This window comes from Epinephelus fuscoguttatus, linkage group LG21, assembly GCF_011397635.1.
Source record: "Epinephelus fuscoguttatus linkage group LG21, E.fuscoguttatus.final_Chr_v1".
NCBI classification, from domain to species: Eukaryota; Metazoa; Chordata; class Actinopteri; order Perciformes; family Serranidae; genus Epinephelus; species Epinephelus fuscoguttatus.
In genome coordinates this window covers 19,927,816-19,949,437 of record NC_064772.1, presented here as the reverse complement: position 1 = coordinate 19,949,437, position 21,622 = coordinate 19,927,816, and the positions used below count along the sequence as shown (strand labels likewise).

The following is a 21,622-nucleotide window of genomic DNA, read 5'->3' as shown; positions in this document are numbered from 1 at the left end:
TGGAAGAAGGTGAAGTTGTGCCAGCAATCCTCACTCTGCTTCTAGCTAGCAACTAAACAGAATAGTCAGAAAGATCTCTGCACAAAATGCAGAAATGGTCGAAATAGCTATCTAGTGGTAGAAGTATGAATGCCAACTTTACTGTGCCTGACTGGTCTTTCACTTGCACATATTACTCACCTCTGATAACAGCAATGTACCTCCAGGCACCACTAAATGTTGCTTTATGTCACCTGTGTCTTGGTAAGAAAGTTGTACTTGAACACACTGGAAAGACTGCAGCTAACAGCCAACTAGCACATATGTTCTGCATCTACATGAGAGGAAATAACTGGTAACTGATGTTGAAAGAACAAATATTTAGCTTGCGCTAGTTATGATAACACAAACACTTACAAATCGTTTCCGCTAAAGAGCTCAGTAATAATCTAACCTTATATAACAAGTTTGTTTGGATCACACATCCTCTTGACTTTAGCTGTTTGTTTGCTTTCCTCACTTCGGTTTCTTTTCTCGTGCGCTGAGCTGAACTGTCAGTTGGTGTGATTTTACTCACCAACAGGCTCCGCTTGCTCTGCAACTAATGCCAACAAGGGCCGACTAGAGCTAGCGGTGCGGAACACACCACAAAAAGTAGGGTGACAGATGATGACTGATGGCCTGACATTGACCAATGGCCGACTGAGCACCTGGTGTATCATTGCCTTAACAATCGGCATATGCCGCTGACACATGCCTACAACCACTTTTTGATCTTGTGTGTGATTGAAGGTTGTTTAGCTTGTAAAAGCTTATAAAAGGCCACCGTTGCATACATACTGATGCATATTACATAAAAACATCAGTGAATTAAAAGTTTTGACAGTCCCCAAGGTAAGAGTCTTACTGTCATATCTGACACTGTTAAACTCTTGAACCACTTTTGCAAATTGTTCACAAGTTAATGGCAACGCCTCTTAGATACCATGTCTTCAAGACTTTATGTCATACGTTGTTCATCCAAATAAGTAAAGCTCTGAAAAGCCTAATCTTCAATCAAGACTGCCTCCCTCCCCGGTAAATCCGTTCAAGGCCTAACCTGTAGAGCTGAGTTTAATGATCGGTGCGCAGTGCAGGGCTTTTCAGGAAATTCCTGTTCTGAATGTGACATATGAACAACTGTTTCATTAGAGCACCACATAGTCCGTCACTGACTGAGCACGCATCGGAGAGACATCCACTGAAACCCACTGGGACAAAATATGAGTCATGCCAAAGCAAGCGGAGGAATGTGTTCCCTGGAGATTAATGTGCAGCCTTCAGCAACCGACTCCACTGCCGGTGAGCTCAATCGAATGCCACTCAGAGTGGAATCCAACTAAAGGCAGATTGTTATTGACTGTTTCGATTTTGCATATGAAAAGACTCTGTCAAGTTTGGAGCCAGTGGATTTGTCACATCATGATGTGGCCTTTAACTGTTGCCAAAATGCTGACAGGCAGCTTTGTTGGTGACTCTAGGTTCACAGAAATAAGACAATGAAATTCTAGCTAGGGGCGTAACAGTACATCGATCTGGATCGATGTGTCAAATCAATGATTGACAATCCAAAATGATTGACGCAAAGTTAACACATTGATACATATCATTTTTAAGATACACCTTTCTTTTGAAACCCCCATGGCACATCTGTGTCTTGATTTCTGTCCAAGAGCACCTCCTTCCTAAACATTGAGACAGTGTGGTCCATTACAGGCAGGAAATGGTAAGCAGGACATAACGTGGAATAAAATCGAATCGCAATCGTATGTTTATTCATTGTGATATCTGCAAATATCATATCGTTGTCCAAAGAATCAATAAAATATCATATCCTGATATAAATTGTGATGTACACCCCTAATTCTAACTTACAAAATTACCTTTGTTCCCTTCTGTATCTCATTCTTTTCCCCCCAAGAAAATAGAGACATCTCTCAGTCTGTCAGTCCTCTCTTCTACACCTTGTTTCTGCACCACCTGTGCCTCTCCACAGCCCCTCCCCTGCCCCGCCCTCCCTCTCCCCCTCCAACTTTGCTTGGCATTCCCTGTCGGCCTTTAGCACAGTTGGCACCAGCTCCTATCTCCTTGGTCCACTTCCCCACTCCTCCCTCCTCTCCTCCCTTTTTTACTCTCATCCTCCTGCTCAGTCCCAAACCTCCTGCTCTGACCAGGAGACCGAAAAGATGAAGTGGAGCTTTTATACCTTCACAAGTTTTGTTTGAAATCCTGAGAAAGAGAGAGAGAGAGATTTGACTAATCCAGCATGTAACTGAAATGATGATTTGGCATTTCCCGGAGTTTTTGCCTGCTCTATAGTGCGCTGCAGTGTCAAGACTCAATTTATGCCCTGTGATTTGTATAAACTCTTCCTCTGGGGGCTTGGACAGGCACCGTTCAAACCAAGCCAACAGGTGTCATTTGTCTTGGAAGCCGTAGTCGTTCCCATGCAAAATGAACCTTTTGGATTGTTAACCTGTCAGTCAGTGTCAGCATGTTGAAACAGCCTAATGAGGCGTGAAGAGTTCAATCAGATGAATTTGAAAGAGGCTGACAAGACTGGCATTTAGTGATCCCCCAAAGCTCACATCACGCTGTGTGTGTGCACTTAGAAATGTTCTCCCCTCTGTGCCACCTCAGCTTAAAGGAGACTTCTCTGGAAAAGGAACTATACACGGTTTCTCTTGCTTTACCCTCTTCCTTTATCAACATTTTCTCTCTTCTTTTTAAAGAAAGTTTGACATTTTGGGGATCATTTGCTGTTGCTCAGAGTTGAGTGAGAAGATCGATACCACTCACATTACAGCCGTCAGTATCAATCTTTTCATCTAACTCTTGGCAGAAAGCAAATGTGTATATTTCCCAAAGTATCAAACTATTTCTTTAATGGTTATACGTAAAGCAGGGCTGTAAATTTTCATATCCAGTTAAGTGGGAAAGGATAAGTTCCTGCACATTAGCTCCTTCCTCACTTCCTCATCACACCTTCATTTGTTGGCTCATTAGGACTCCATCTTCCCCACACTCGGTTGTAGCTCTGTTCAGCTATCCTCCTTCCCTCAGCAGCTTCTCCATTGTCACCTGTCACTTCTTGTCACTACCTTTCCTCCCTCCCACCATTTCAGACAAGGAGATGAACATCAGACTGAACGCAGAAGCATTGAGAGAGAGGAGGGAACAGTGTGCGGAGAACAGAGGGGGAAAAAACGTCAGACAGGCTGCCTTTTCTCAATGAGCTTCAAAGAGCTGTCACATCAGAGACATGAGGCTGCACTCATCTTACACTCTCCTCTCGCTCCTTGCCAATTCACTCGCTCACATATATGCTATCTCACACACTCAGACACATATCTAGGCTGCTTTTCCCGCCTTTGCTCATCTGTCCTGTCCTCTCTTTGAATGGGTCTCTCTCCCTCACTGCTGAATCACATTTTCTTTCGTGTGCTGTCACCGCACGACGAACCCGTTGAACCCACCGTCCCTCCCTCACTCTCCTCTCACTCTGCCTCTGTGTGTCGCTGTGTCTAAGACTCTCTGCAATAACACTGTCTAGTCTCAGGTGGCCCGTCATTGTCTCCTCCCCTGGGTAATGCTGAGCTCGACTGAGCGCTGCAGGCGAGGACATCCTGAAGTGATTGAGCAAATGGATATCTTTGCACCCCTAGCTTGGCACAGTTGCTAAAACACAATCAATTAAGTCCTGGAATTGTATCGTGGACAGGCTTTTAGGACCTTGAAAGGCCATTTCCAGCATTTGTTTGCAAGTGCTGCTCTCTGTGTGTGTGTGTGTGTGTGTGTGTGTGTGTGTGAGGCTGAGGGTGTGTGAGGGAGGGACAGACAGTGTGGCAGTGTGTTTGTGTATCACTGCAGCACAATACAGCTTGACAGGCAAGTCGCATTCTTTTTGCTTCTCTGCTTTGTCCCCATTCACCACTGTCGCCCAATTTTCTGTCATACCGAATGCAAATACTGAAGCTCTTTTCAGAGGGATGTTCTTTATTCTGTGAAAAGTGGCACAAAGGAGATCATACACTGACAGCAGTCGGACTTTTCATCCAGAGCGCTCCCTTTAGTTAGCAGGAGCCAGGCTGAGGGAGACATGGTGACCTGCAGGGTCAGTGAGCACAGCTACGCTAGTTCTCCATTCAGCCTGGGCAGCTGAAGACAAAGCAACAGTTGAACTTGTAACCTCAAATGCACACTTATCTTTCACTCAGATCTCTGGCCAATTCCAAAGGCATTGAAGGCACGTGCACCCTGAAACAATTAGAACAACCTGTAGTGCTCAGTTTGTATTTTTGAATTTGAAGTTAAACTGGACTGCAGAGAAACTGACTGTTATGTAATAATAATGATAATAGTAATACATTGGATTTATATTGTGCTTTTCTGAATACTCACAGATGGTTTACATAAGTTTGAAGTGGATACGTTGGGGGATGGGGAGCCAGTGGAGGTTGTGAATGATGGGGGTAATGTGGTCATAGGCGCAAGAGTGTGTGAGAAGATGTTGAGAAGAGTTCTGGATATATTGCGGTTTCTTGAGAGTTTTGGATGATTAACCGTAGAGGAGACTATTGCAGCAGTCCAGTCTGGAAGTGATGAATGTGTGAGTGAGCCTCTGCAGGTGAAAAGGAGAGGGATGGACTGAGGCGGGCAATGTTTCTGAGATGGAGTAAAGCTGTTTTGGTGATGTGTTTGATATGTTGGTCAAAGGAGAGGGTTGGATCAAAGATGACACATAGGTTAAGGACATTGGGGTCACTGCGGTCCACTGAAGGCCACCTACTTACTGTCCCACACACAAGATTAAAGACGAAAGGTGATAGAGCCTTTAAGGCTATTGCACCGAAATGGTGGAATGCACTACCTCATGAGCTGAGAGCGACCTCTTCCATGGACATTTTTAAAAAGCAGTTAAAACACATCTGTTTAGGCATGCGTTCCATTAATTGTCCATTGTATCATCTCTGTATTTCGCTGCACTTTACTTTTTATTTGTTTTAGTGTATTTTGCATTGTTTCTGTTATTGTATTGTTTTTGTATTTTATCTTGTGAAGCACTTTGTGAGTCCTCTCTGTGACTGACTTACTTTGGGGCCGATGATGATGACTCAGATTTGTCACAGTTAAGATTTAGGAAGTTGGTTTGAGGCCAGGATTTTATTTCAGTGATGCAGTTGGGGAGAGTAGAGTGAGTGGCAGGAGTGATGGCTTTGGTGGAGATGTGGAGGTGATTGTCAACGGCAAAGCAGTGAAACTGAAGTCCATCATGGCGTATTATTCAACCAAGGGGAAGAATGTACAGGATGAAGAGAAGAGGGCCAAGAACTGAACCTTGGGGAACTCCTTGGGAGAGGGGAGCAGTGGTGAATTTGCAGTGAAACTCATTTGGGTGGAAAACCTCAAACAAAAATCCTGTAAGTCTACAAAGTCAATCAGACTTAAAGTCAATACACCAATTCCAAAATATGTCCCCTAATGATGTCATAAATTCAAGTCTTGTTTCTGTACAGTCACTGAGACAGCTGTCTGTCTGTGTAGATACTGACTTTACTTCTTAATATCATAAATTGCACAACATAAATTATCTTTAATGGTGGAGTTACCCTTTAAAGAATACATGGTAACAAATGTTATGATTTCTCTCTATCCAGCATGGGTTTGTTTTGCCTTGGCCATATCAAAAGGTCATGGTGGTGTTTATGATTGAAGAACTTTTGTCTTAACACAGCTAAATCATTTGTTTTTTCCTTCAATAAAATCTATCTTGCTGGAACTGGAAAAAAGGTCTTTGTGTACCCATAATTTGATTTATCCAAACAATATAAGATTATACACAAATTGTCTTGACTAAATGTCCGCCAATCCAACAGGAAGTATGTGTTTTCATAAATAATTTTGGATTAGAGTTGACTTAACAAATGATATAGGCTATCCCGAGGTGACTTTCTCATTGATGCAGGAACTAGATAGGCAGAAACAATACAATTTATTTACCCAGTAATCCTTAAAAGAGGTCAACTGCTGGACAGTTTTCATTTCTCTCTGACACCGATGTTGACAGATGTAGTTTTCAGCAGAGAAATATGAAGCATGTCATTAATTCTTTTACTTAACCACTTTCCTGTGGTTTTTATCCAGGCTCCGTACTGGACGTGATCAAGCATATCATCTCACGAGGCGAACACAAGACAGGCGTATTGGACGAGGCCAGCATAGCCACGGTGCTGAAAGACGTGCTTGAAGGCCTGGAGTATCTACACAAGAATGGACAGATCCACAGGTAACGAGACTCACAGCCTTCAACTCTGGTACTGTAATAAAAATGACACAGGACTTTCTATTACCATTAAGCACAGAGGCTTTATCAGACTTCACCTTGAGGGTTTATGAGGCAGAAACTTTGTCTTGTCAAACTAATATTATGTCCCCTACCTTGACTAAATGGGACATTGTTTTATTATAGTGGAGTGTCTGTTTGTGTTGGCACTTTTTTGTGAGCAAACTAATCCAGATACAGTGTATTATAGAAATTTAAAGTTTCAGTGTGTAAGATTTAGGGGGATTTAGTGGCATCTAGTGGTGAGATTTGCAGATTGCAACCAGTTGAAAATTCTCCCGGTTAGAATTCATTCAGTGTTAATTGTTTAAACCAGTCAGAAATGAAGGGCTGAGCTATATGGCCAAAATGTTATTATGTCATTTTTTTTTTCATCAGTCAGTATTGATACTTATCACAATAAATGTCAAATCATTTTTGTGTGGCAGATACAGTCATTGGGTAGCCTACTGCTGTGTTCCATGGTCTGAACAATCATACTAATGTAACTTTATGAGCGTGTTGAATGCTGTTCTGGCGCTCATAAAGTTATTGTACGCATTAGCTTGGTGGCTAGTCTCTTCTTCCTCTATTACTTATTCTTCTGTTAAACAGCAGGTGGCAACTGGCGTTTAAGGTGCATCATTAGTGCCCCTCTTCTGTTGGATTTTATTTTAATTATATCAAACATTTGTCATATGTCTAGCAAGAACAGTTATGTAGTGATCATTTATCGCCCAGCCCCAGATCAGAGTTGTATTTTAATGAGACTTTTTTTTTTTTTTTTGAGACAAAGTGTTGTTAAGATACACATTTCATATTATGTCTTCGCGTTTATTAAAACATTCCTCATATGCAGACATCTTTAAATATAGACTTTGCTAATGCCAAATCTCTGGGTTAATGAATGTACTTATTAGCATAATTGTCTGTTTTTATATATTACGGTGACTAATCATATCATTATGTGCCGCTTCTCATTATGTGGTATCTGTTGCCTTCACACTCTTTCCATTTTTCAGTGAGATATTTCCTGTCTTAGTCAAAATGGCAAATAAATTCATGGCCATAGTTCATGGTTTAATGCAAAGTTTAATACACAAAAGTGATTGGTATTCTTCTAGACATACGACTGTACCAAGGAAATGGCATTTTAGACAGCCACTTTCACACCGAAAGGTCAGGGGATCTGTATTAAGATGAGGCCGTATACTTTCCCAAAGGGGCTGCGACAAGTGTTCCAGAAGAAGAAACAGTAATGACTTGTTTATAGCTAACCACTAAAGTATGGTTATGAATGAAAAATCAAACTAATTTCCTGTATACACCATTAATTCTAAAGCTGTACAAACAAAACAGGCCCTCAGTGTATTAATGAAACTGCAAAACCTTTAAGTTGCTGCAAGAAATCTGTAAGTAGACTACTCCTGGCCTGATAATCTCTAAGAGTTAAGGTATGAATATGCATTAATGGAATGTGTGAATGGCAGATTTGCGTGCCACAGGAAATGTGATCCCGAAAGCTCTCTTCTAAGCCAGTTCAAGACCTGGCTAAGTCCCGGCACTTTAAGCTGATACGATGAACCCAGTCGACACACTGGCTGTAGAAGTCATCGCACCGCCCCTTTTGTATTTAATATTCATTACTCACGCTTGCATACGTCTCCTCTTTTCTCCCAGTGGCACACATATAGCCCGGGACAGGCTACATGTGTAAATAATGCATAACTTTTCGGCTTGGTTAAGTGCTCAGCAGCTTTCAGTGTAGCATGCCAATGAGAAACAGAGACAGAGGCTTGATTGAAAATTTTGACCGTGGACTTGGATTAGGGATGTGTAGATGAAGTATCAACTCATTACGACTGAATTAGAAAGTTGCTGTGTCCTATAGAAACTTTAGGCAGATGTATGGAATTACACAGTTTAAATTACCGTGTTAATTAGAAGGAAAATGCACTGCAGTATACCTCTGCTGCGGCATCTCAGTATCCACTCTAAGCATAATGTGACAGGGTTATCGGTCAGTGCCGGAGAGCCGGAAATGTTTTTCCTGAGTAAAACCTGCCTTCAGATCTCTGCCCTGTCCAAGGAGACATTAGGGAATCATTAATAGATCATTTATCACTTCAGTCCACCCCATACTCTAAGGTGTGACTTGTGAAAAAGATATCGTGAGGTAACACCCCCCCCCCCCCCCTTCCCCCACATGCTGTTTGCATGCGTGACTGGAGAGGCCACGGTTAGTTGATCGGTGTCTGCTGATGTAAACGTGCACATATGGCTGTGCGCGTTCCTCCTGTGTAAGCTAGATCATATGAGTCGGAGCCTCAGGGGCAGGGGTGATGGAGAGAGTCAAGGGGGCGAGGCTTGACAAGGAGGCAGAAAGAGGGAAAGTGTCACATGATATGTTCCATCCAGCCCAGGACGGCAGAAAAGCAATTAGAGTCTTGCGGCCTGGGCTGTAGCCTCAACTGGAGACATTTACCACAAGACGGCGAACTGCTCCACCTCCACATTCACATCAGCTCGGAAAGTCAGTGATTCAAAAGTGACACTTGTCCTCTAACTTGAGCAGCAGGTAGAAGAAAGATAGTGTGGACTCTGTCAGTTGAATCTCAGAAAATCAGCATGTTAATTTTTGGGAAGCCCTATTGTGGGGAGCTCTTTGCCTTACACATCTCTGAAACCTCACATCTCTACTGAGGGTACATGGGAGGGCTCTGCCCAGCAAATTACTCGGTATGTGGTTTAGTAATGATCCGGTAATGGCTGTAGTTATGCTGCCCCTGGGAGCGTCTGGGAGAGCTTCTTGCTTTGGATTAAAGGAAAATTGACAAAATAAGAAATAAAAATTGATTTGGAAAAACAGATGAGATTGAAAATCAGCGGTCTGGGGAAAGCAATCAAAATGAAGAATCAAAAGGTAGATAGTTCTGTGGTCAAAAAAAAAAAGGCACGGCTAAAAGAGACAAGGTATTTCGTCCTCATGGGAGACCCACGGGGCGTCTCATAAACCCTCTTTTACAGCCCTGTTAGGGGCACTGTGAGCCTGGCACCAGGATGTGATGTCACAGGAGGTGACCCGGCGGAGCTGCAAGGTGCAGGAGCTGCCAGATGAGAATGATCAATCTTCTTGACAGTTTCATACCGTGGCTGTTTCCACCTGGCTACTGCCTGGCTATCATTTCAGCAGCTCATAAATACAGAGAGACCACACATATCTTGTTCATTTTTCAATAATCTTTGATGGCATAACACGTTTTAGTTTCTGGAAACATGTTTGATAGCCTTAAATGTGATTTAACGTATAGAAATAAGCATAAAATGGCCGTTCTTCTGGCTTAATCACACCTACTGTTGTGAGATGTGGCTGGATCATTAGTAGGAGTTGGGACTTAAACTGCAGGTTGGCTTTTTTTCCTCTCCGCTACAGTATTTCTTTGAACTTGCATGGTGCATTGTGTCACCACCTCCTCCCTCCTCCTCCTCCTCTTCCTCTCCTGTGAATGTTAATGACTGTCTGCACTCTGCAGCCTTTTTCTCAGAGCATTTCAATCTGCTGCAGTGAACCAAAGCCTTCATGGTTCTTGAATGAGTGCAGGAGGGACTCAATCAGATCGTCTTGATCACTCTGTGTGAATGATGCAGCTTCGTGGTCTTGAATCAGAGTGGAGCATCTTAAATCCAAAATCCACCGTAAAGTAATACTAAGAGATTGCTTCTCAGAGATTAGTTTTATTTTGTGAATCTGAACAAGCTGATTACATCACAAAGAGACATATCTGAAGACCCTATGGCAGCTTCTGATTAAAAGCTTTAAGCTCCTTATTCACATAAAACTCGTTGACGTAGTATGTGGAACAAAAGCTCTTTGAGCCCCAAAAGTCACTTACTGATTCATTTATGTAACAACATCAATAAATTTATTTTTATGACTTGATCCTTTCAAGTCTTGATCTTGATTATGAGCCACATTGGCGGTCAGTCCTCCACTTTGGTCATGCTGTGTAATTTGGTACAGATATCCACGGTGGTTTGAGAATTAATCTTAATGACTTCAGTGGTCCCGTGACACTTTATCTCGCCATCAGCGAGTCAAAGTTTTCACTTATCCGATGAAGTATCTCAGTATCTTCATGGTTTCCAGAAGATCCTATTGACTCTGGTGATCCCCTGATTGTCATCTAGCGCCACCAGGAGGTTCCCAGTTGTGGTTTTATCTGAAACATCTAACAACTAGGGGTGTAAATCACCAGTCTCATCCTGATACAATATTATATATATTCTTTGGTAAATAATATGATATTTGCCAGTATTACAAAGTCTACCACGATAGAATTTCGATTTGTTGCAGTCTAGGGTCGGCAGTCGATAAGAGAAAATATTAAATGCCCATATAACACAATCTGTTACAGTTGTCTGTTACCCCTACTAACTATTGGACTTTTACTGAAATGACATTAATTTTGTTTTAGACCAAATACCTGTAAAGCTAGCATGCTAAACTAAAATAATGAAAACTGTATATTGAGCTGATAGCATGACTGGTAGGTACCTTATACCTTTATGGTATTGACTGAAATAACCCAGTGCCAAGTAGAATGGAAACTTATCCCATCAAACGCTACCTGCATTTAATCCTCTTTGTACCTGGATCTAGTAAAACAAAGACTATCTGTATGGTTTTGGTAGCAGCCAATCACTGCAAGTGTTCAATTTGATGACTTGTGACTGACCCACTACTGAACCTGTGGTGTCTGAAAAAATAAATGCATAAAATGTGGAAGGATTATTTCAAATGAAGTACTGTTATCACTTTAAAAGTACTGGCATTGGTACTAGTATCATAATTATTTAAACAATATCTAACCCTAATGACAGTAGACTCTCAATCGTGTTCGATATGTTTAAAATCTCTAAACTGAATCAGAGTAAATCGTCCATTGGGCTGGATTTTTTATAACTTCCTGGCATGTTTCCCGATGTAGAAACAGAATGCAGCCCAGTATTATTCTTGAACAAATGTGGGAAGTGAGATGGTAAGTCAGCAGGTCTTGTGACATGGCCAGAGTGGTTAATTGGCCTGGACTGAACCCACAATACCTCATTAAAATACAGGACATTATTAGCACAGGCTAAACCCTGAATCACAAGCGCCAGAAGACATGACTGGACCCACTGAGAGGGGACGGGGGTTGTGTAAACCAGGAAAAGTATTTTAGGATACTCCCAAACTTGCCTTTCAGCCTCAGGTGGTCAACCTCCCTCTGCACCTCCCCTTGAATCCTTAAAAAGCAACATCTCAAATTACAACATGTCAATCAACCTTGTTGTACGTGCAAACACCCAAGGTGGAGAATGAGCATGCTCTTTTAAGCAAAAGCAGCGAATGCAAGAAACTGAAAGATACTGTGACCTGATGTCACCTAGCTGTTCTGACAGGACAGTAAAGTGACATTGGGACAAGCCAGAGAGGCGGGCAGCAGGGATGTCTGTACGGCAGCAGACATTTCTAATGGTGGTCTTTCAAAGCCGCCAGCAAAGGCTGTCATGTCCGTTTTTCATCCACCCTTTCCCTTCCTCTGCATCATCCCCTGTGTGACAGTTACGCAATTGAACTCGTCTAGACAGAAATGCACATCAAAGTTTTGCTGCATGTAGTACACAGACAGCTCTTTCTGCCTGAGCTGATTACTGAAAACACTTTTAGAGAAGGCACTGATAGAGTCCACTAACACCATGTCCTGTGCAGTATCCCAGTCTGCCTCTGGGTAGTTGTATCATCCCAGCAGTCGTTTTGTCCTCCAGTGGGAATCCTCATGTTTTGCTTTCAGCCAGTGGTCCTAATATGTCACATATGCTGCATTCCTCCCTCTGTGGCTCACTGTCTGCCACTCCCTGCCCCTGTCACTACGAGATCTGTCGTATTTTACTGGAGCACTCTGGGCAAAGAGGCCTCCACACTCCAGTATTCAGCAGCATTTGAACGAAGATCTGAACTGCGACCTGCAAACTCTTGAGTCCCTTCAGCACTTTGTGTGTCTTGAGTGGGTTGCTTGTGAAGACTATACTTCTTGTAGCTACAGAAGAAGGGGTGCTTAAGCCAAACTGCAGACTCCACCTCCTCCACTTCTTTTTTGCTGCAAACCCTCAGGATGCGTTCAGGAAGCCAGGTAAAAGATTTTACAGCAATCAAGAGGAAGTTTCGGCTTGCATTCAAGTTGTAAGCAAGTAATTCTTGTGAAGGATTACAAGACTCTTCCAACCACTACAATTATTTCTGCAGCTTTTGCCCCCCATGTACATGGTATTTGGCATGAGTGTATAGTCTGTATGGATTGAATTATATGCTATAAAGTGGTAAAGTGAGCCTTTGTTTCTTGGAAGCTGAGTCATGTCTCATCTCCAAACCAGTACTCCAAAGACCAGTCTATTTTTACCTTCATTGAGACCAATTTGTTTGCTGGAACTATCCAACAGCATTTATCTGTCAGCTGAAGCTGCAAGCTCTTTACTCCAGTGCCCCCATCTGGTAGCACGGTGAACTGCGCCACTGTCGAGACTGCATCTCTTTTGAATCATTTGTCTGCCTGTCAGTGCAGTTTTAAGATCCGTCTCAGGGTAATTTGTGCAAATGATATCTGTTAGAAGTTGCTGAAGGTGGTGTAATGGCTGACGGTGTTCTGAGGTTGTGCCGCTTTTTGTTCGTAGTCCTGTCGAGGTCTTTCTCCTATTATACTCTCTTAAAATGTACATTCACTTCCTTAAAGCTTGGACAGCCGAAAGAGCTGACTGCTGTCCTCCGTGACACCGCCGCCATCCTTACTTTTTATTTCCTCGCCTTTCACTTGACCCTTCGACTTTATCTCTGAGAGTCTGTTGCCATGACAACTCTGTCTGGCTGGTGAGGTGGCAGTATTCATTCTGTGTGGCAGTCTGTGTGATTGTGTGCGAGTGCGCACGGAGGCAGGCAGGCAGGCAGTCAGACAGCTGTCCCTGCTGAATCGTCTTATCACCACCAGGGGAGGCTGAAAAGAGATGAACAAATTAACTATGGACTGTGTGTGGTGCCAATAAAATGTACAAAAAACAGTGATAGAGAGATGAAAGCTGTAAAGCCTTTTTATTGTACCAAGATGGATAATATCTCTTTTTTTTTGACAAGTTATCAGAACGTATCAAAGAGTAGATCCAAAGTTTGCATAAGATGGGAGTAGAGCTAAAGTAAAAATGAATAACTCTGTGTCATTACTCAGACTTTAAATGTCTCAATTGTTTATGTTCATTGTTTGAACTACTGGAGCAACTTCAGTCACTTAAAAGAGGCATTTATTCAATGTATAAATTCATGTCTTGTCTTTCACAGAGATCTTAAGGCTGGAAACATTCTCCTTGGGGATGATGGTTCAGTGCAAATTGCAGGTATGTACCCTCGAGGCAGCACCACCTTTCAGCGCCTGTCACTAGTGACCCAGATTAGGTGTGAAGAAGTAGTTGTTTCAGTGTATTTATACACAAGAAGCCTTGTCTGTGGATGGACATTAACTTACTTGGCAATACCTTTATTGACTTACTGCTTTGGGTCCTTTGAGTGTGTTTATCTAACTTATTCTCCTCTCGTTCCTTCCTTTCCTTCTAGACTTTGGCGTCAGTGCCTTTCTATCCACAGGTGGTGACATCACTCGAAATAAAGTGCGCAAGACGTTTGTGGGAACACCATGCTGGATGGCCCCAGAGGTCATGGAGCAGGTTAGTTATGGAGCCAAGACATAATCATGACAACAGAAAACAGTCAGACGCAACTTTGTTTTGGCAGGCAAAAATAGACATTCAGTGTTGCTTGGCAGTGAAGGTAACATAGCAGACATTTTTATTTCTTACTGACTCTGTTGTAGACATCGAAAACTTGAAGCCATAGCTCATCATCTTTGATATGACAAAGCGACCATACAATAAGACTCTGATACCTGAACTTGAAGGTTACGAATGACGAATCTTAGCCCATTTTTAACTTTTTGCTGTCTGCTCCAAGAGTGAACCAAATTATTCCATGAACACAGCTGATGTTTTTGATGTGTGATACGATTCTGCTTCCACAGGTGAGGGGTTACGATTTCAAAGCAGATATTTGGAGTTTTGGGATCACAGCCATTGAGCTTGCCACGGGGGCCGCACCTTATCACAAATACCCGCCAATGAAGGTGAGAACACTCTGGAGCTTACCTAGAAATGTGGAGTCAAAGGTTCAGTAGGTGATTTTTCATAATAGAACTTTGTGTCCTATTTGCTGCAACTGAAATAATATCCTGACAGTAGTACATGAGACAGAAAAATCTGTGGAAAAAAATCTGGTTCCTCTGGATCCTCTTAGTGCTCCTCATGGCATGTGCAAGAATGTGCCGAACCTGAATGACAACTTCCAATCAGAGCTTGGAGGAGTGTCTAACGCAGTGTCAATCACTGCTCGAGCACATGTTGTGCAACAAGTAACAAGGAAGACTCTTCTTTCGTCTACTGTATGTACTGTATGTATGTGTGGTTGGCAAAGGAGGGATGGGCAGCTTTTTCCATCGCTGGTAATTGTTTCACAGTCATTGTGTTTACAAAGGTCCTACTGAAGCTGTGCACTGAAAATACTGAGCTTTACTCACACTCCTTTTCCATCAGATTAGCTGTACGTCTTGAACCGGTTCCATTCAGGACTCTTGGAAACTTGGTGCCATCCAGCTAACCAGCCCATGTTTCCACCAGTTTGGAGAGGAACCATTGTAATCGAGCATGTGTTGTCAACATAGGGCGTTAACATACACACAACTGCAGTAAACTCTAGTAGAAACATGGCAGATTGCCTTTGTTACCTACAAGCTTTTATTGTGTTATTACAGATGTTTGTTTTTATCCTGGAAACAAGCATGGACCAACTATTAATGAGACCACTGCACACTTTTTTTCCCTAACAGTTTTTTGTCTTCTCCATTATTGCCCTCTCCATCCTCTCGTTCCAACCTGTAGACCAGTGGTTCCCAACTGGTGGGTTGTGGGTCCATTCTGAATGGACGGCAAGTGACTCGCAAACGTGTCAAGTTTGTAAAAAGAACACGCTTTATCTTTAAGTACAGTGAATATCCAGCACAGAACTTTTATTTTGAAGGGACATTTTCTGCAGTAGAGTGAGTGACTAATGGTCAGTACACTAACTTGTCGACATTGCCAAATGCAAGTATGACGCTGAATATGTTCAACTGTGTGGACCTTGAACTAATGACTGAGGACTAATCTGGACCCGTGGCTGGACCAGTTGAGAAACACTGCTGTAGACTATGACACCTACTGATGACATCAGTAGGCTAATTTGGAACAATTTTTGTGAGCTGGTTGGACTGAGACAGACGGTATCTTGCTGGTAAAGGAGCTAAAATTAGTGCGATCACCTGGGTGTCATCCATCCATTTTCGTAACCGCTTATCCTCTTGAGGGTCGTGGGTGTGCTGGAGCCTATCCCATTTGACATTGGGCAAGAGGCAGGGTACACCCTGGACAGGTCACCAGACTATCACAGGGCTGATACATAGAGAGACAACCATTCACACCTACGGACAATTTAGCGTCACCAACTGACCTATCCCCAACCTGCATGTCTGACCCGTGCCGCCCCCATGTGTCATATTCCATCAATTCCAATTGGTGCCAGAGCCGATAAATACGCCTAACTGTTGCAGGGTCATTTGACCCGGGTATGAATGACAATGTAACCTTTTCCATTACATACAAAAGTCAGATGTTAGCGGGTGTGAGTGAGTTTCTTGTGAAGCAGGAAGGGGGCTTTAGAGACTCCTCATGGCTCTGATTGGTTGTTGTCATTCCGGTGACATGGATTCTTGCAAATGCCATAAGGAGCTCTAGGAGGAGGCTGAGGAGCCAGATTCAGGTCTCATATACTACTGTCAGGATACAGTGACATTTTCAGGTAATATGACAGAAAGTTTTTTTTATAAAAGTTGCTGACTGAACATTTTACAGCACAGAACAAATGCAAAGTCAGTCCCTCTTTGGATGCCTTCTGTGGATGCAGCCGATGAGATACCAAAGTTTTATGACATTGTGACATTTGAGTAAGTGTGTTTCTGGTGTGTTCAGGTCTTGATGCTGACACTGCAGAATGACCCCCCCACCTTGGAGACCGGCATCGCAGACAAGGAGATGGTGAAGAAATACGGCAAATCCTTCAGGAAGATGATCTCCATGTGTCTACAGAAGGACCCAGAGAAAAGGTGCTGACTGTAATGCCTTTACATAGAGTCTCATAACACTTCCTGCTTAACATTGGCTTTCAGTACGTATGTTTAATCGAAGGCTTCATCTGCAGTATGGAAATTAAGTGCTAATTACAAAACAAGCATGTGACATGTGAGGTCATGAACAATCAATTTCAACTGATTTGCACTACTTGGCACATGTTAAACAAAGCAGCATATTGCTTGTATTGTCCTGACCACAGCTCTTTGTTTCACTGTGCTTCCCTGGTTTCTGTTGTCTCTATTATTGGGAGTATAAAAGCTCAAATGAATAGAACTCATTTATTGTGCTGTTTTTCAGGCCGACATCCTCAGAGTTGTTGAAGCATAAATTCTTTCAGAAAGCAAAGGTAGGTGTTTGCGCTCCCTGTGGGCCTGAGACTCAATTAGCTACACAATGAGTCAGCACCATCCCTGTTTGAGCTGGTTGATGAGTAAAGGTCCAAGTCTGCAGATCTGATTGGATCTGAGTGGCCTCAGTATGGCCTCTGCTTAAAATTAAGCTGATCTTAATGACTAAAGGTTGTTTTTTTAGCACCAGAACTTAAGAAACAATTAAAGCAGGGTTTCATGCAGGAGAAAGAGGCATCAAGAGCTGCAAACAAACCAATAAAGCCTCTCTCCCTGAGGCATTTGTGTGAGCAAGGCCACTTCTCTCTTGGCTCAACTTGTCAGTGTGACTGACCCAAGCTGAGGCCGTTGCAGCATTCTTCTCATTATTGAACATACAGAGCCGTTTCAAACAAAAGCAGGGATAAGCAGTCTAACTCCAGCCTCCGGTTGCCCAGTACCCTAGCAACTGGAACAACTAGAGTGCTGGCTCAGCATGTCACACCGCCCAAATACAACCTGGTTGGTTTGCAGTACATGACACTGGTCAGCAGCAAGAAGTGCAGTATGCTGTTTGTACAGCAGAGGGCAGGCTGATGGTTTAAGAACAGATAGACCTCTGGTACAAATGAGCAGAAGGGATTTAAATGGATATCAAGGATATCAAGTTCTGTTGGTGAAATCTGTCAGAAACAAGAGTTTGATTATCGACAATTTGTTTGAAATTGTAACCCCAAATGAAATGTCCACAATTTGAGGAAAAAAGACAATGAAAATTTAATTTTTGTAGCATTTTACCAAGAGAGATAAGCAGCATTAATAACATGTCTTGTAGAGTAAAAAAATCTTGAGATGAGATTTAACCCTCTGGGGTCAAGGGTATAATTGGCTGCTTTTGACTACTTTTGATTTTACCTTTGAATTTCCCCTTAAAAATTGTTTACCTTGCCTTTTTTGGTGTCATTTTTTTCAGCACAACCTCACCTGTGTGAATTTACAGTTTACAGTTTACATTTTTTCATTTTGACATACCGCACATTGGACCTAAAGTCACACAAAAAACACCACCAATAGGAAAACGGAGTGTCATGTTTTCTTTTTGCTTGCAAGCACTTTCCTTAGAATAGCCGGTTTTTACCGTTTGTTCCTGCACCAAACACGCACAACAGTATCCAGGAAAACGCATGATGGAAATGATTTATCATAAGTCTGGTTTTACTTGGCCTATCAACACAATTTAAAATTGGTATATAGTTTGAAGATCACACTTTCGACACAAGTTGAAACGGAGTCTTGCTGCTACAGTATCTGAAATCGGTCATGTGATTTGGACACACCAGCACGTCCGTGGACTCCAGAGGGTTAAATAATTTACTGAACAGATCATCCAGGACAGCAAATGCTTGGTCACCACAAGTGTTGCACTTTGACCTGAGCAAACCTAGGGCCCCTTATTGTGATGACTTGAGAGGTCTAGTGGACCTGTACGGGGTCAGTGACTCACTGATGTAGAATATGGTAGAGCAGAGTTGTGTAAGGATTTAATTGTAATTATTACATTGCTTTGTTGAATATTTGATTCTGATTGGTTGATTATAGTGTTCTACGATCTTTTATTTTTGTATTTTCTGTTATCTGAATCTAATCTAATCTAATTGCTGTCGTAGTTCTTTTTGCAATAATGACCCACTTGCTATACACTATCATAATTCCACATTTGACAGGAAGCCAGTGTAGCTATAAGTCTTAGTAAAGCACATTATGGGTCGCAGCTCATTTTCTGATTAACACAAGACAATTGGATAACAGAATAAACACATATAGAAGATTTAGAATAACAGCCGTGTTATTCTTTCCTCTTTTGACAGACTCATGAGTATTTACATGAGAGGTTGCTTCAGAGGGCGCCCACAATAGGAGAGAGATCGAAAAGGGTAAGACGTCAAAGGTTTAATTTGCACTTTGTGCTTGAGTATCATGATGTTGTGTTTTGTGACACTGCATTGATTCTCATTCTCTGTTTCTTTTTTTACTGCTACAGTGAAAATTTGTTCACATTGCTCAAAAAGTAGTGCTATGATGTCAGCTGTTACGAGGACTGTGATAAATGCAAGCACAGATCTCATTGTTCTGACTGCAAAACAATATATTGAATCATAACCTCTGTATTGTAATTCGTATCATGTTGCCAGATTCTTGCCAGTACACAGCCCTACCCAGTTGTGTACATATATGTTGTCAGGTACGTCGAGTGCCAGGCTCAAGCGGTCGGCTGCATAAAACGGAGGACGGCGAATGGGAATGGAGTGACGATGAGCTGGATGAGGAAAGCGAAGAGGGCAAAGCAGCTGTTGCTGCCTTGAGGGTAAGACGACCCACACATCAACACTTCTGTTATACGCTCCATGTCTTTGTCTTTTAATGGCTGCACAATGTTTCACTTGTCATTCTCATGTCTGTGCAGTAGCATGTCTGTCCATTGTCTCTCCTCTGAGTCTCCCGTATGTGTGTATGTTCTGTCTGACGGCCAAGGAGCAGCAGGTGAAGCCTGTTAGTGCCACCAGGCGACAAGTGCGCTTCTCCTACCCACTCGAGCTGCCTGCGTCCAGGGTTGTTCACTTGCCACCATAATACAGATGGCATTCCCCTAACAAGGAAGGACTCTCTCTGAACATGGTAGCTAGGGAGCACGTGACAGCTATTAGGGCAGGAAAGACTTTGTAGGGAGACAGGAAGGTGGAGAATAACCTTTTGTTTTTACAGGTTTGATTAACCAGATTAACAGGTCACATCTTGACCTTTGTCTTTTTGGGAATGATACTTGATTTTACCAGAGTAAATCAACAGACAGCTAAACTCATACCCTCCAGATAGTAATGACTTTGTTTGATGTAACTTTACATTTACCCACTGGAAGACAACTAGTAATTATCAAGCTATGTTACGCAATTGGTTTGTTGAGAAGAGAAAGTTCACAACACCTTTGTTACTATGTCACCATAGTGATTGTAAAACAATTTGTGTCCACATAACAAGTTATGGACATTACATGCAGAAGCATTTCCACAATTTCTTCCTGAAAATTTAGAAAATAGAAAATTGTCAGAGACCTTGTTTGTAAGGAGCATTATTTAACCAAAGAAGTGAGAGTTACCTTTCCTGGAAGCCATCGGTATTACCATTTCTCTTTCATAATCACTTTTTATCTATACTGACCAAATCACCTTTAATCAATACAAGGCAAATTACTTATCAATCCTGTAAGTGATTTTCAATAAGAGCACTAATGACAAACAGGGGATTTAAATTTTACCACATCTCTGCTGCTTTGATGCTGTTTTACTGGCTACTTGTTGGCAAACTGAACTTCTAATGCTCACACCAGCTCTACTGAATGATTTCTCAAAATTTCCTCAGTAAGTTACTCATCGATGACAGGGGATTAGGGCCATTATTAGTAAATAAATCAATAAATATAAGGTCGGGGGAGGGGCGTAATTTTCAGAGACACAACTCAGAATTTCCGGGATTTAAGTCGTAAATTTCCAAGAAAAAAAAAACATGGATATTCTATTAGATTAAAGTGGTACATTTACGAGAAAAATGCCCTTAAGGCTTTTTGCTAAAAAGCAAGGTGACGTAATAGAGAGAGAGACAAAGTCCATGCAGCGTGGACATGGGTGGATGAATGGGTCAGGCACAGGAATTTCACCCATGAGATCAGGGTTTGTGTCCCGTGTGATTCAACCTTGGTTTATTATTTTTAGACTTTGTTGATTCATTATTTTCAGTTTTACGATGTATAAAGCTGCTGAATATGTACTGTGTAGGATCGCTGAATAGGCCAGTTTGTGTTGACATCACATCTCAACGTTGCTAGGGAGTCCACAGGAAGGGGGTCCAGCTGATTGCCAGGTAATGCCCCACACTTCAGAACCATAACAGGACACCCTGCTTGGATGTTCAAACAACGGTCATTCACCAGCTAAATATTTTAGGATGTTGAATGTCTGGGATTTCCTGTTTACCGGTGACGTCTGCGGTGTAATGAAGTTGATCCAATCTTGCAAAGTAAAGAGATGTGGTTCCTTGACTGTAAAAAAAAAAAGAGCACAATTTAAAAAAAAAAAAACAATAAAAAAAATTGTATAAATATGTGACTTAAAGCAGCTGTGTGGAACTTTACATTTTCGTTGATTATAGTGCCCCCTTTGGTCAAAGCGGTACGACACCCACAGCCTGGTGTCGTAAAATTCCAACTGCCGCCGGCATTCGGCTTCATTCGTAAAATCTCAACTGCAACCAGCAATTACCGCATGCATTTGTTTTGGAGAGCGAGAGGAAAATCATAAATGTTCTGGTGTAGCTCTGAATTTCTTATAAACTGAGGACAACTGCCTGCTGTATATTTGTGTTCATGGTCACAGTCACAGATAATTTTGTGGCGTTTGTTGTAACGTTACTAGACAAAAGCTGTTCACATCAGCTAACGTTACATTTAGCTTGCTTATAACTTCCATGTTGTCATATATTGAAGTGAAACAACGTCTAACAAGTTGCAGTATATTCTCTAAATAAAAACAAAAATTACATACCTGTCGATTAGGAAAAGGGCCAGCTCGGGATCAGTTTTAAAACCTTTCAAATCTCTCAGCTC

At 42.1% G+C, this 21,622-nt stretch overlaps 1 protein-coding gene across 1 annotated transcript in view; it reads left to right on the top strand.

The window, feature by feature from the left end:
- oxsr1b (oxidative stress responsive kinase 1b) overlaps nucleotides 1-21,622 on the top strand; it is a 51,035-nt gene that overhangs the window by 20,306 nt on the left and 9,107 nt on the right. The window contains exons 4-11 of the mRNA XM_049564632.1: nucleotides 6,163-6,304; nucleotides 13,707-13,762; nucleotides 13,980-14,089; nucleotides 14,440-14,541; nucleotides 16,478-16,611; nucleotides 16,937-16,985; nucleotides 18,834-18,899; nucleotides 19,208-19,330. Coding sequence (XP_049420589.1) covers nucleotides 6,163-6,304; nucleotides 13,707-13,762; nucleotides 13,980-14,089; nucleotides 14,440-14,541; nucleotides 16,478-16,611; nucleotides 16,937-16,985; nucleotides 18,834-18,899; nucleotides 19,208-19,330 — 782 coding nt within the window. The remainder of the gene's footprint in view (nucleotides 1-6,162; nucleotides 6,305-13,706; nucleotides 13,763-13,979; nucleotides 14,090-14,439; nucleotides 14,542-16,477; nucleotides 16,612-16,936; nucleotides 16,986-18,833; nucleotides 18,900-19,207; nucleotides 19,331-21,622) is intronic.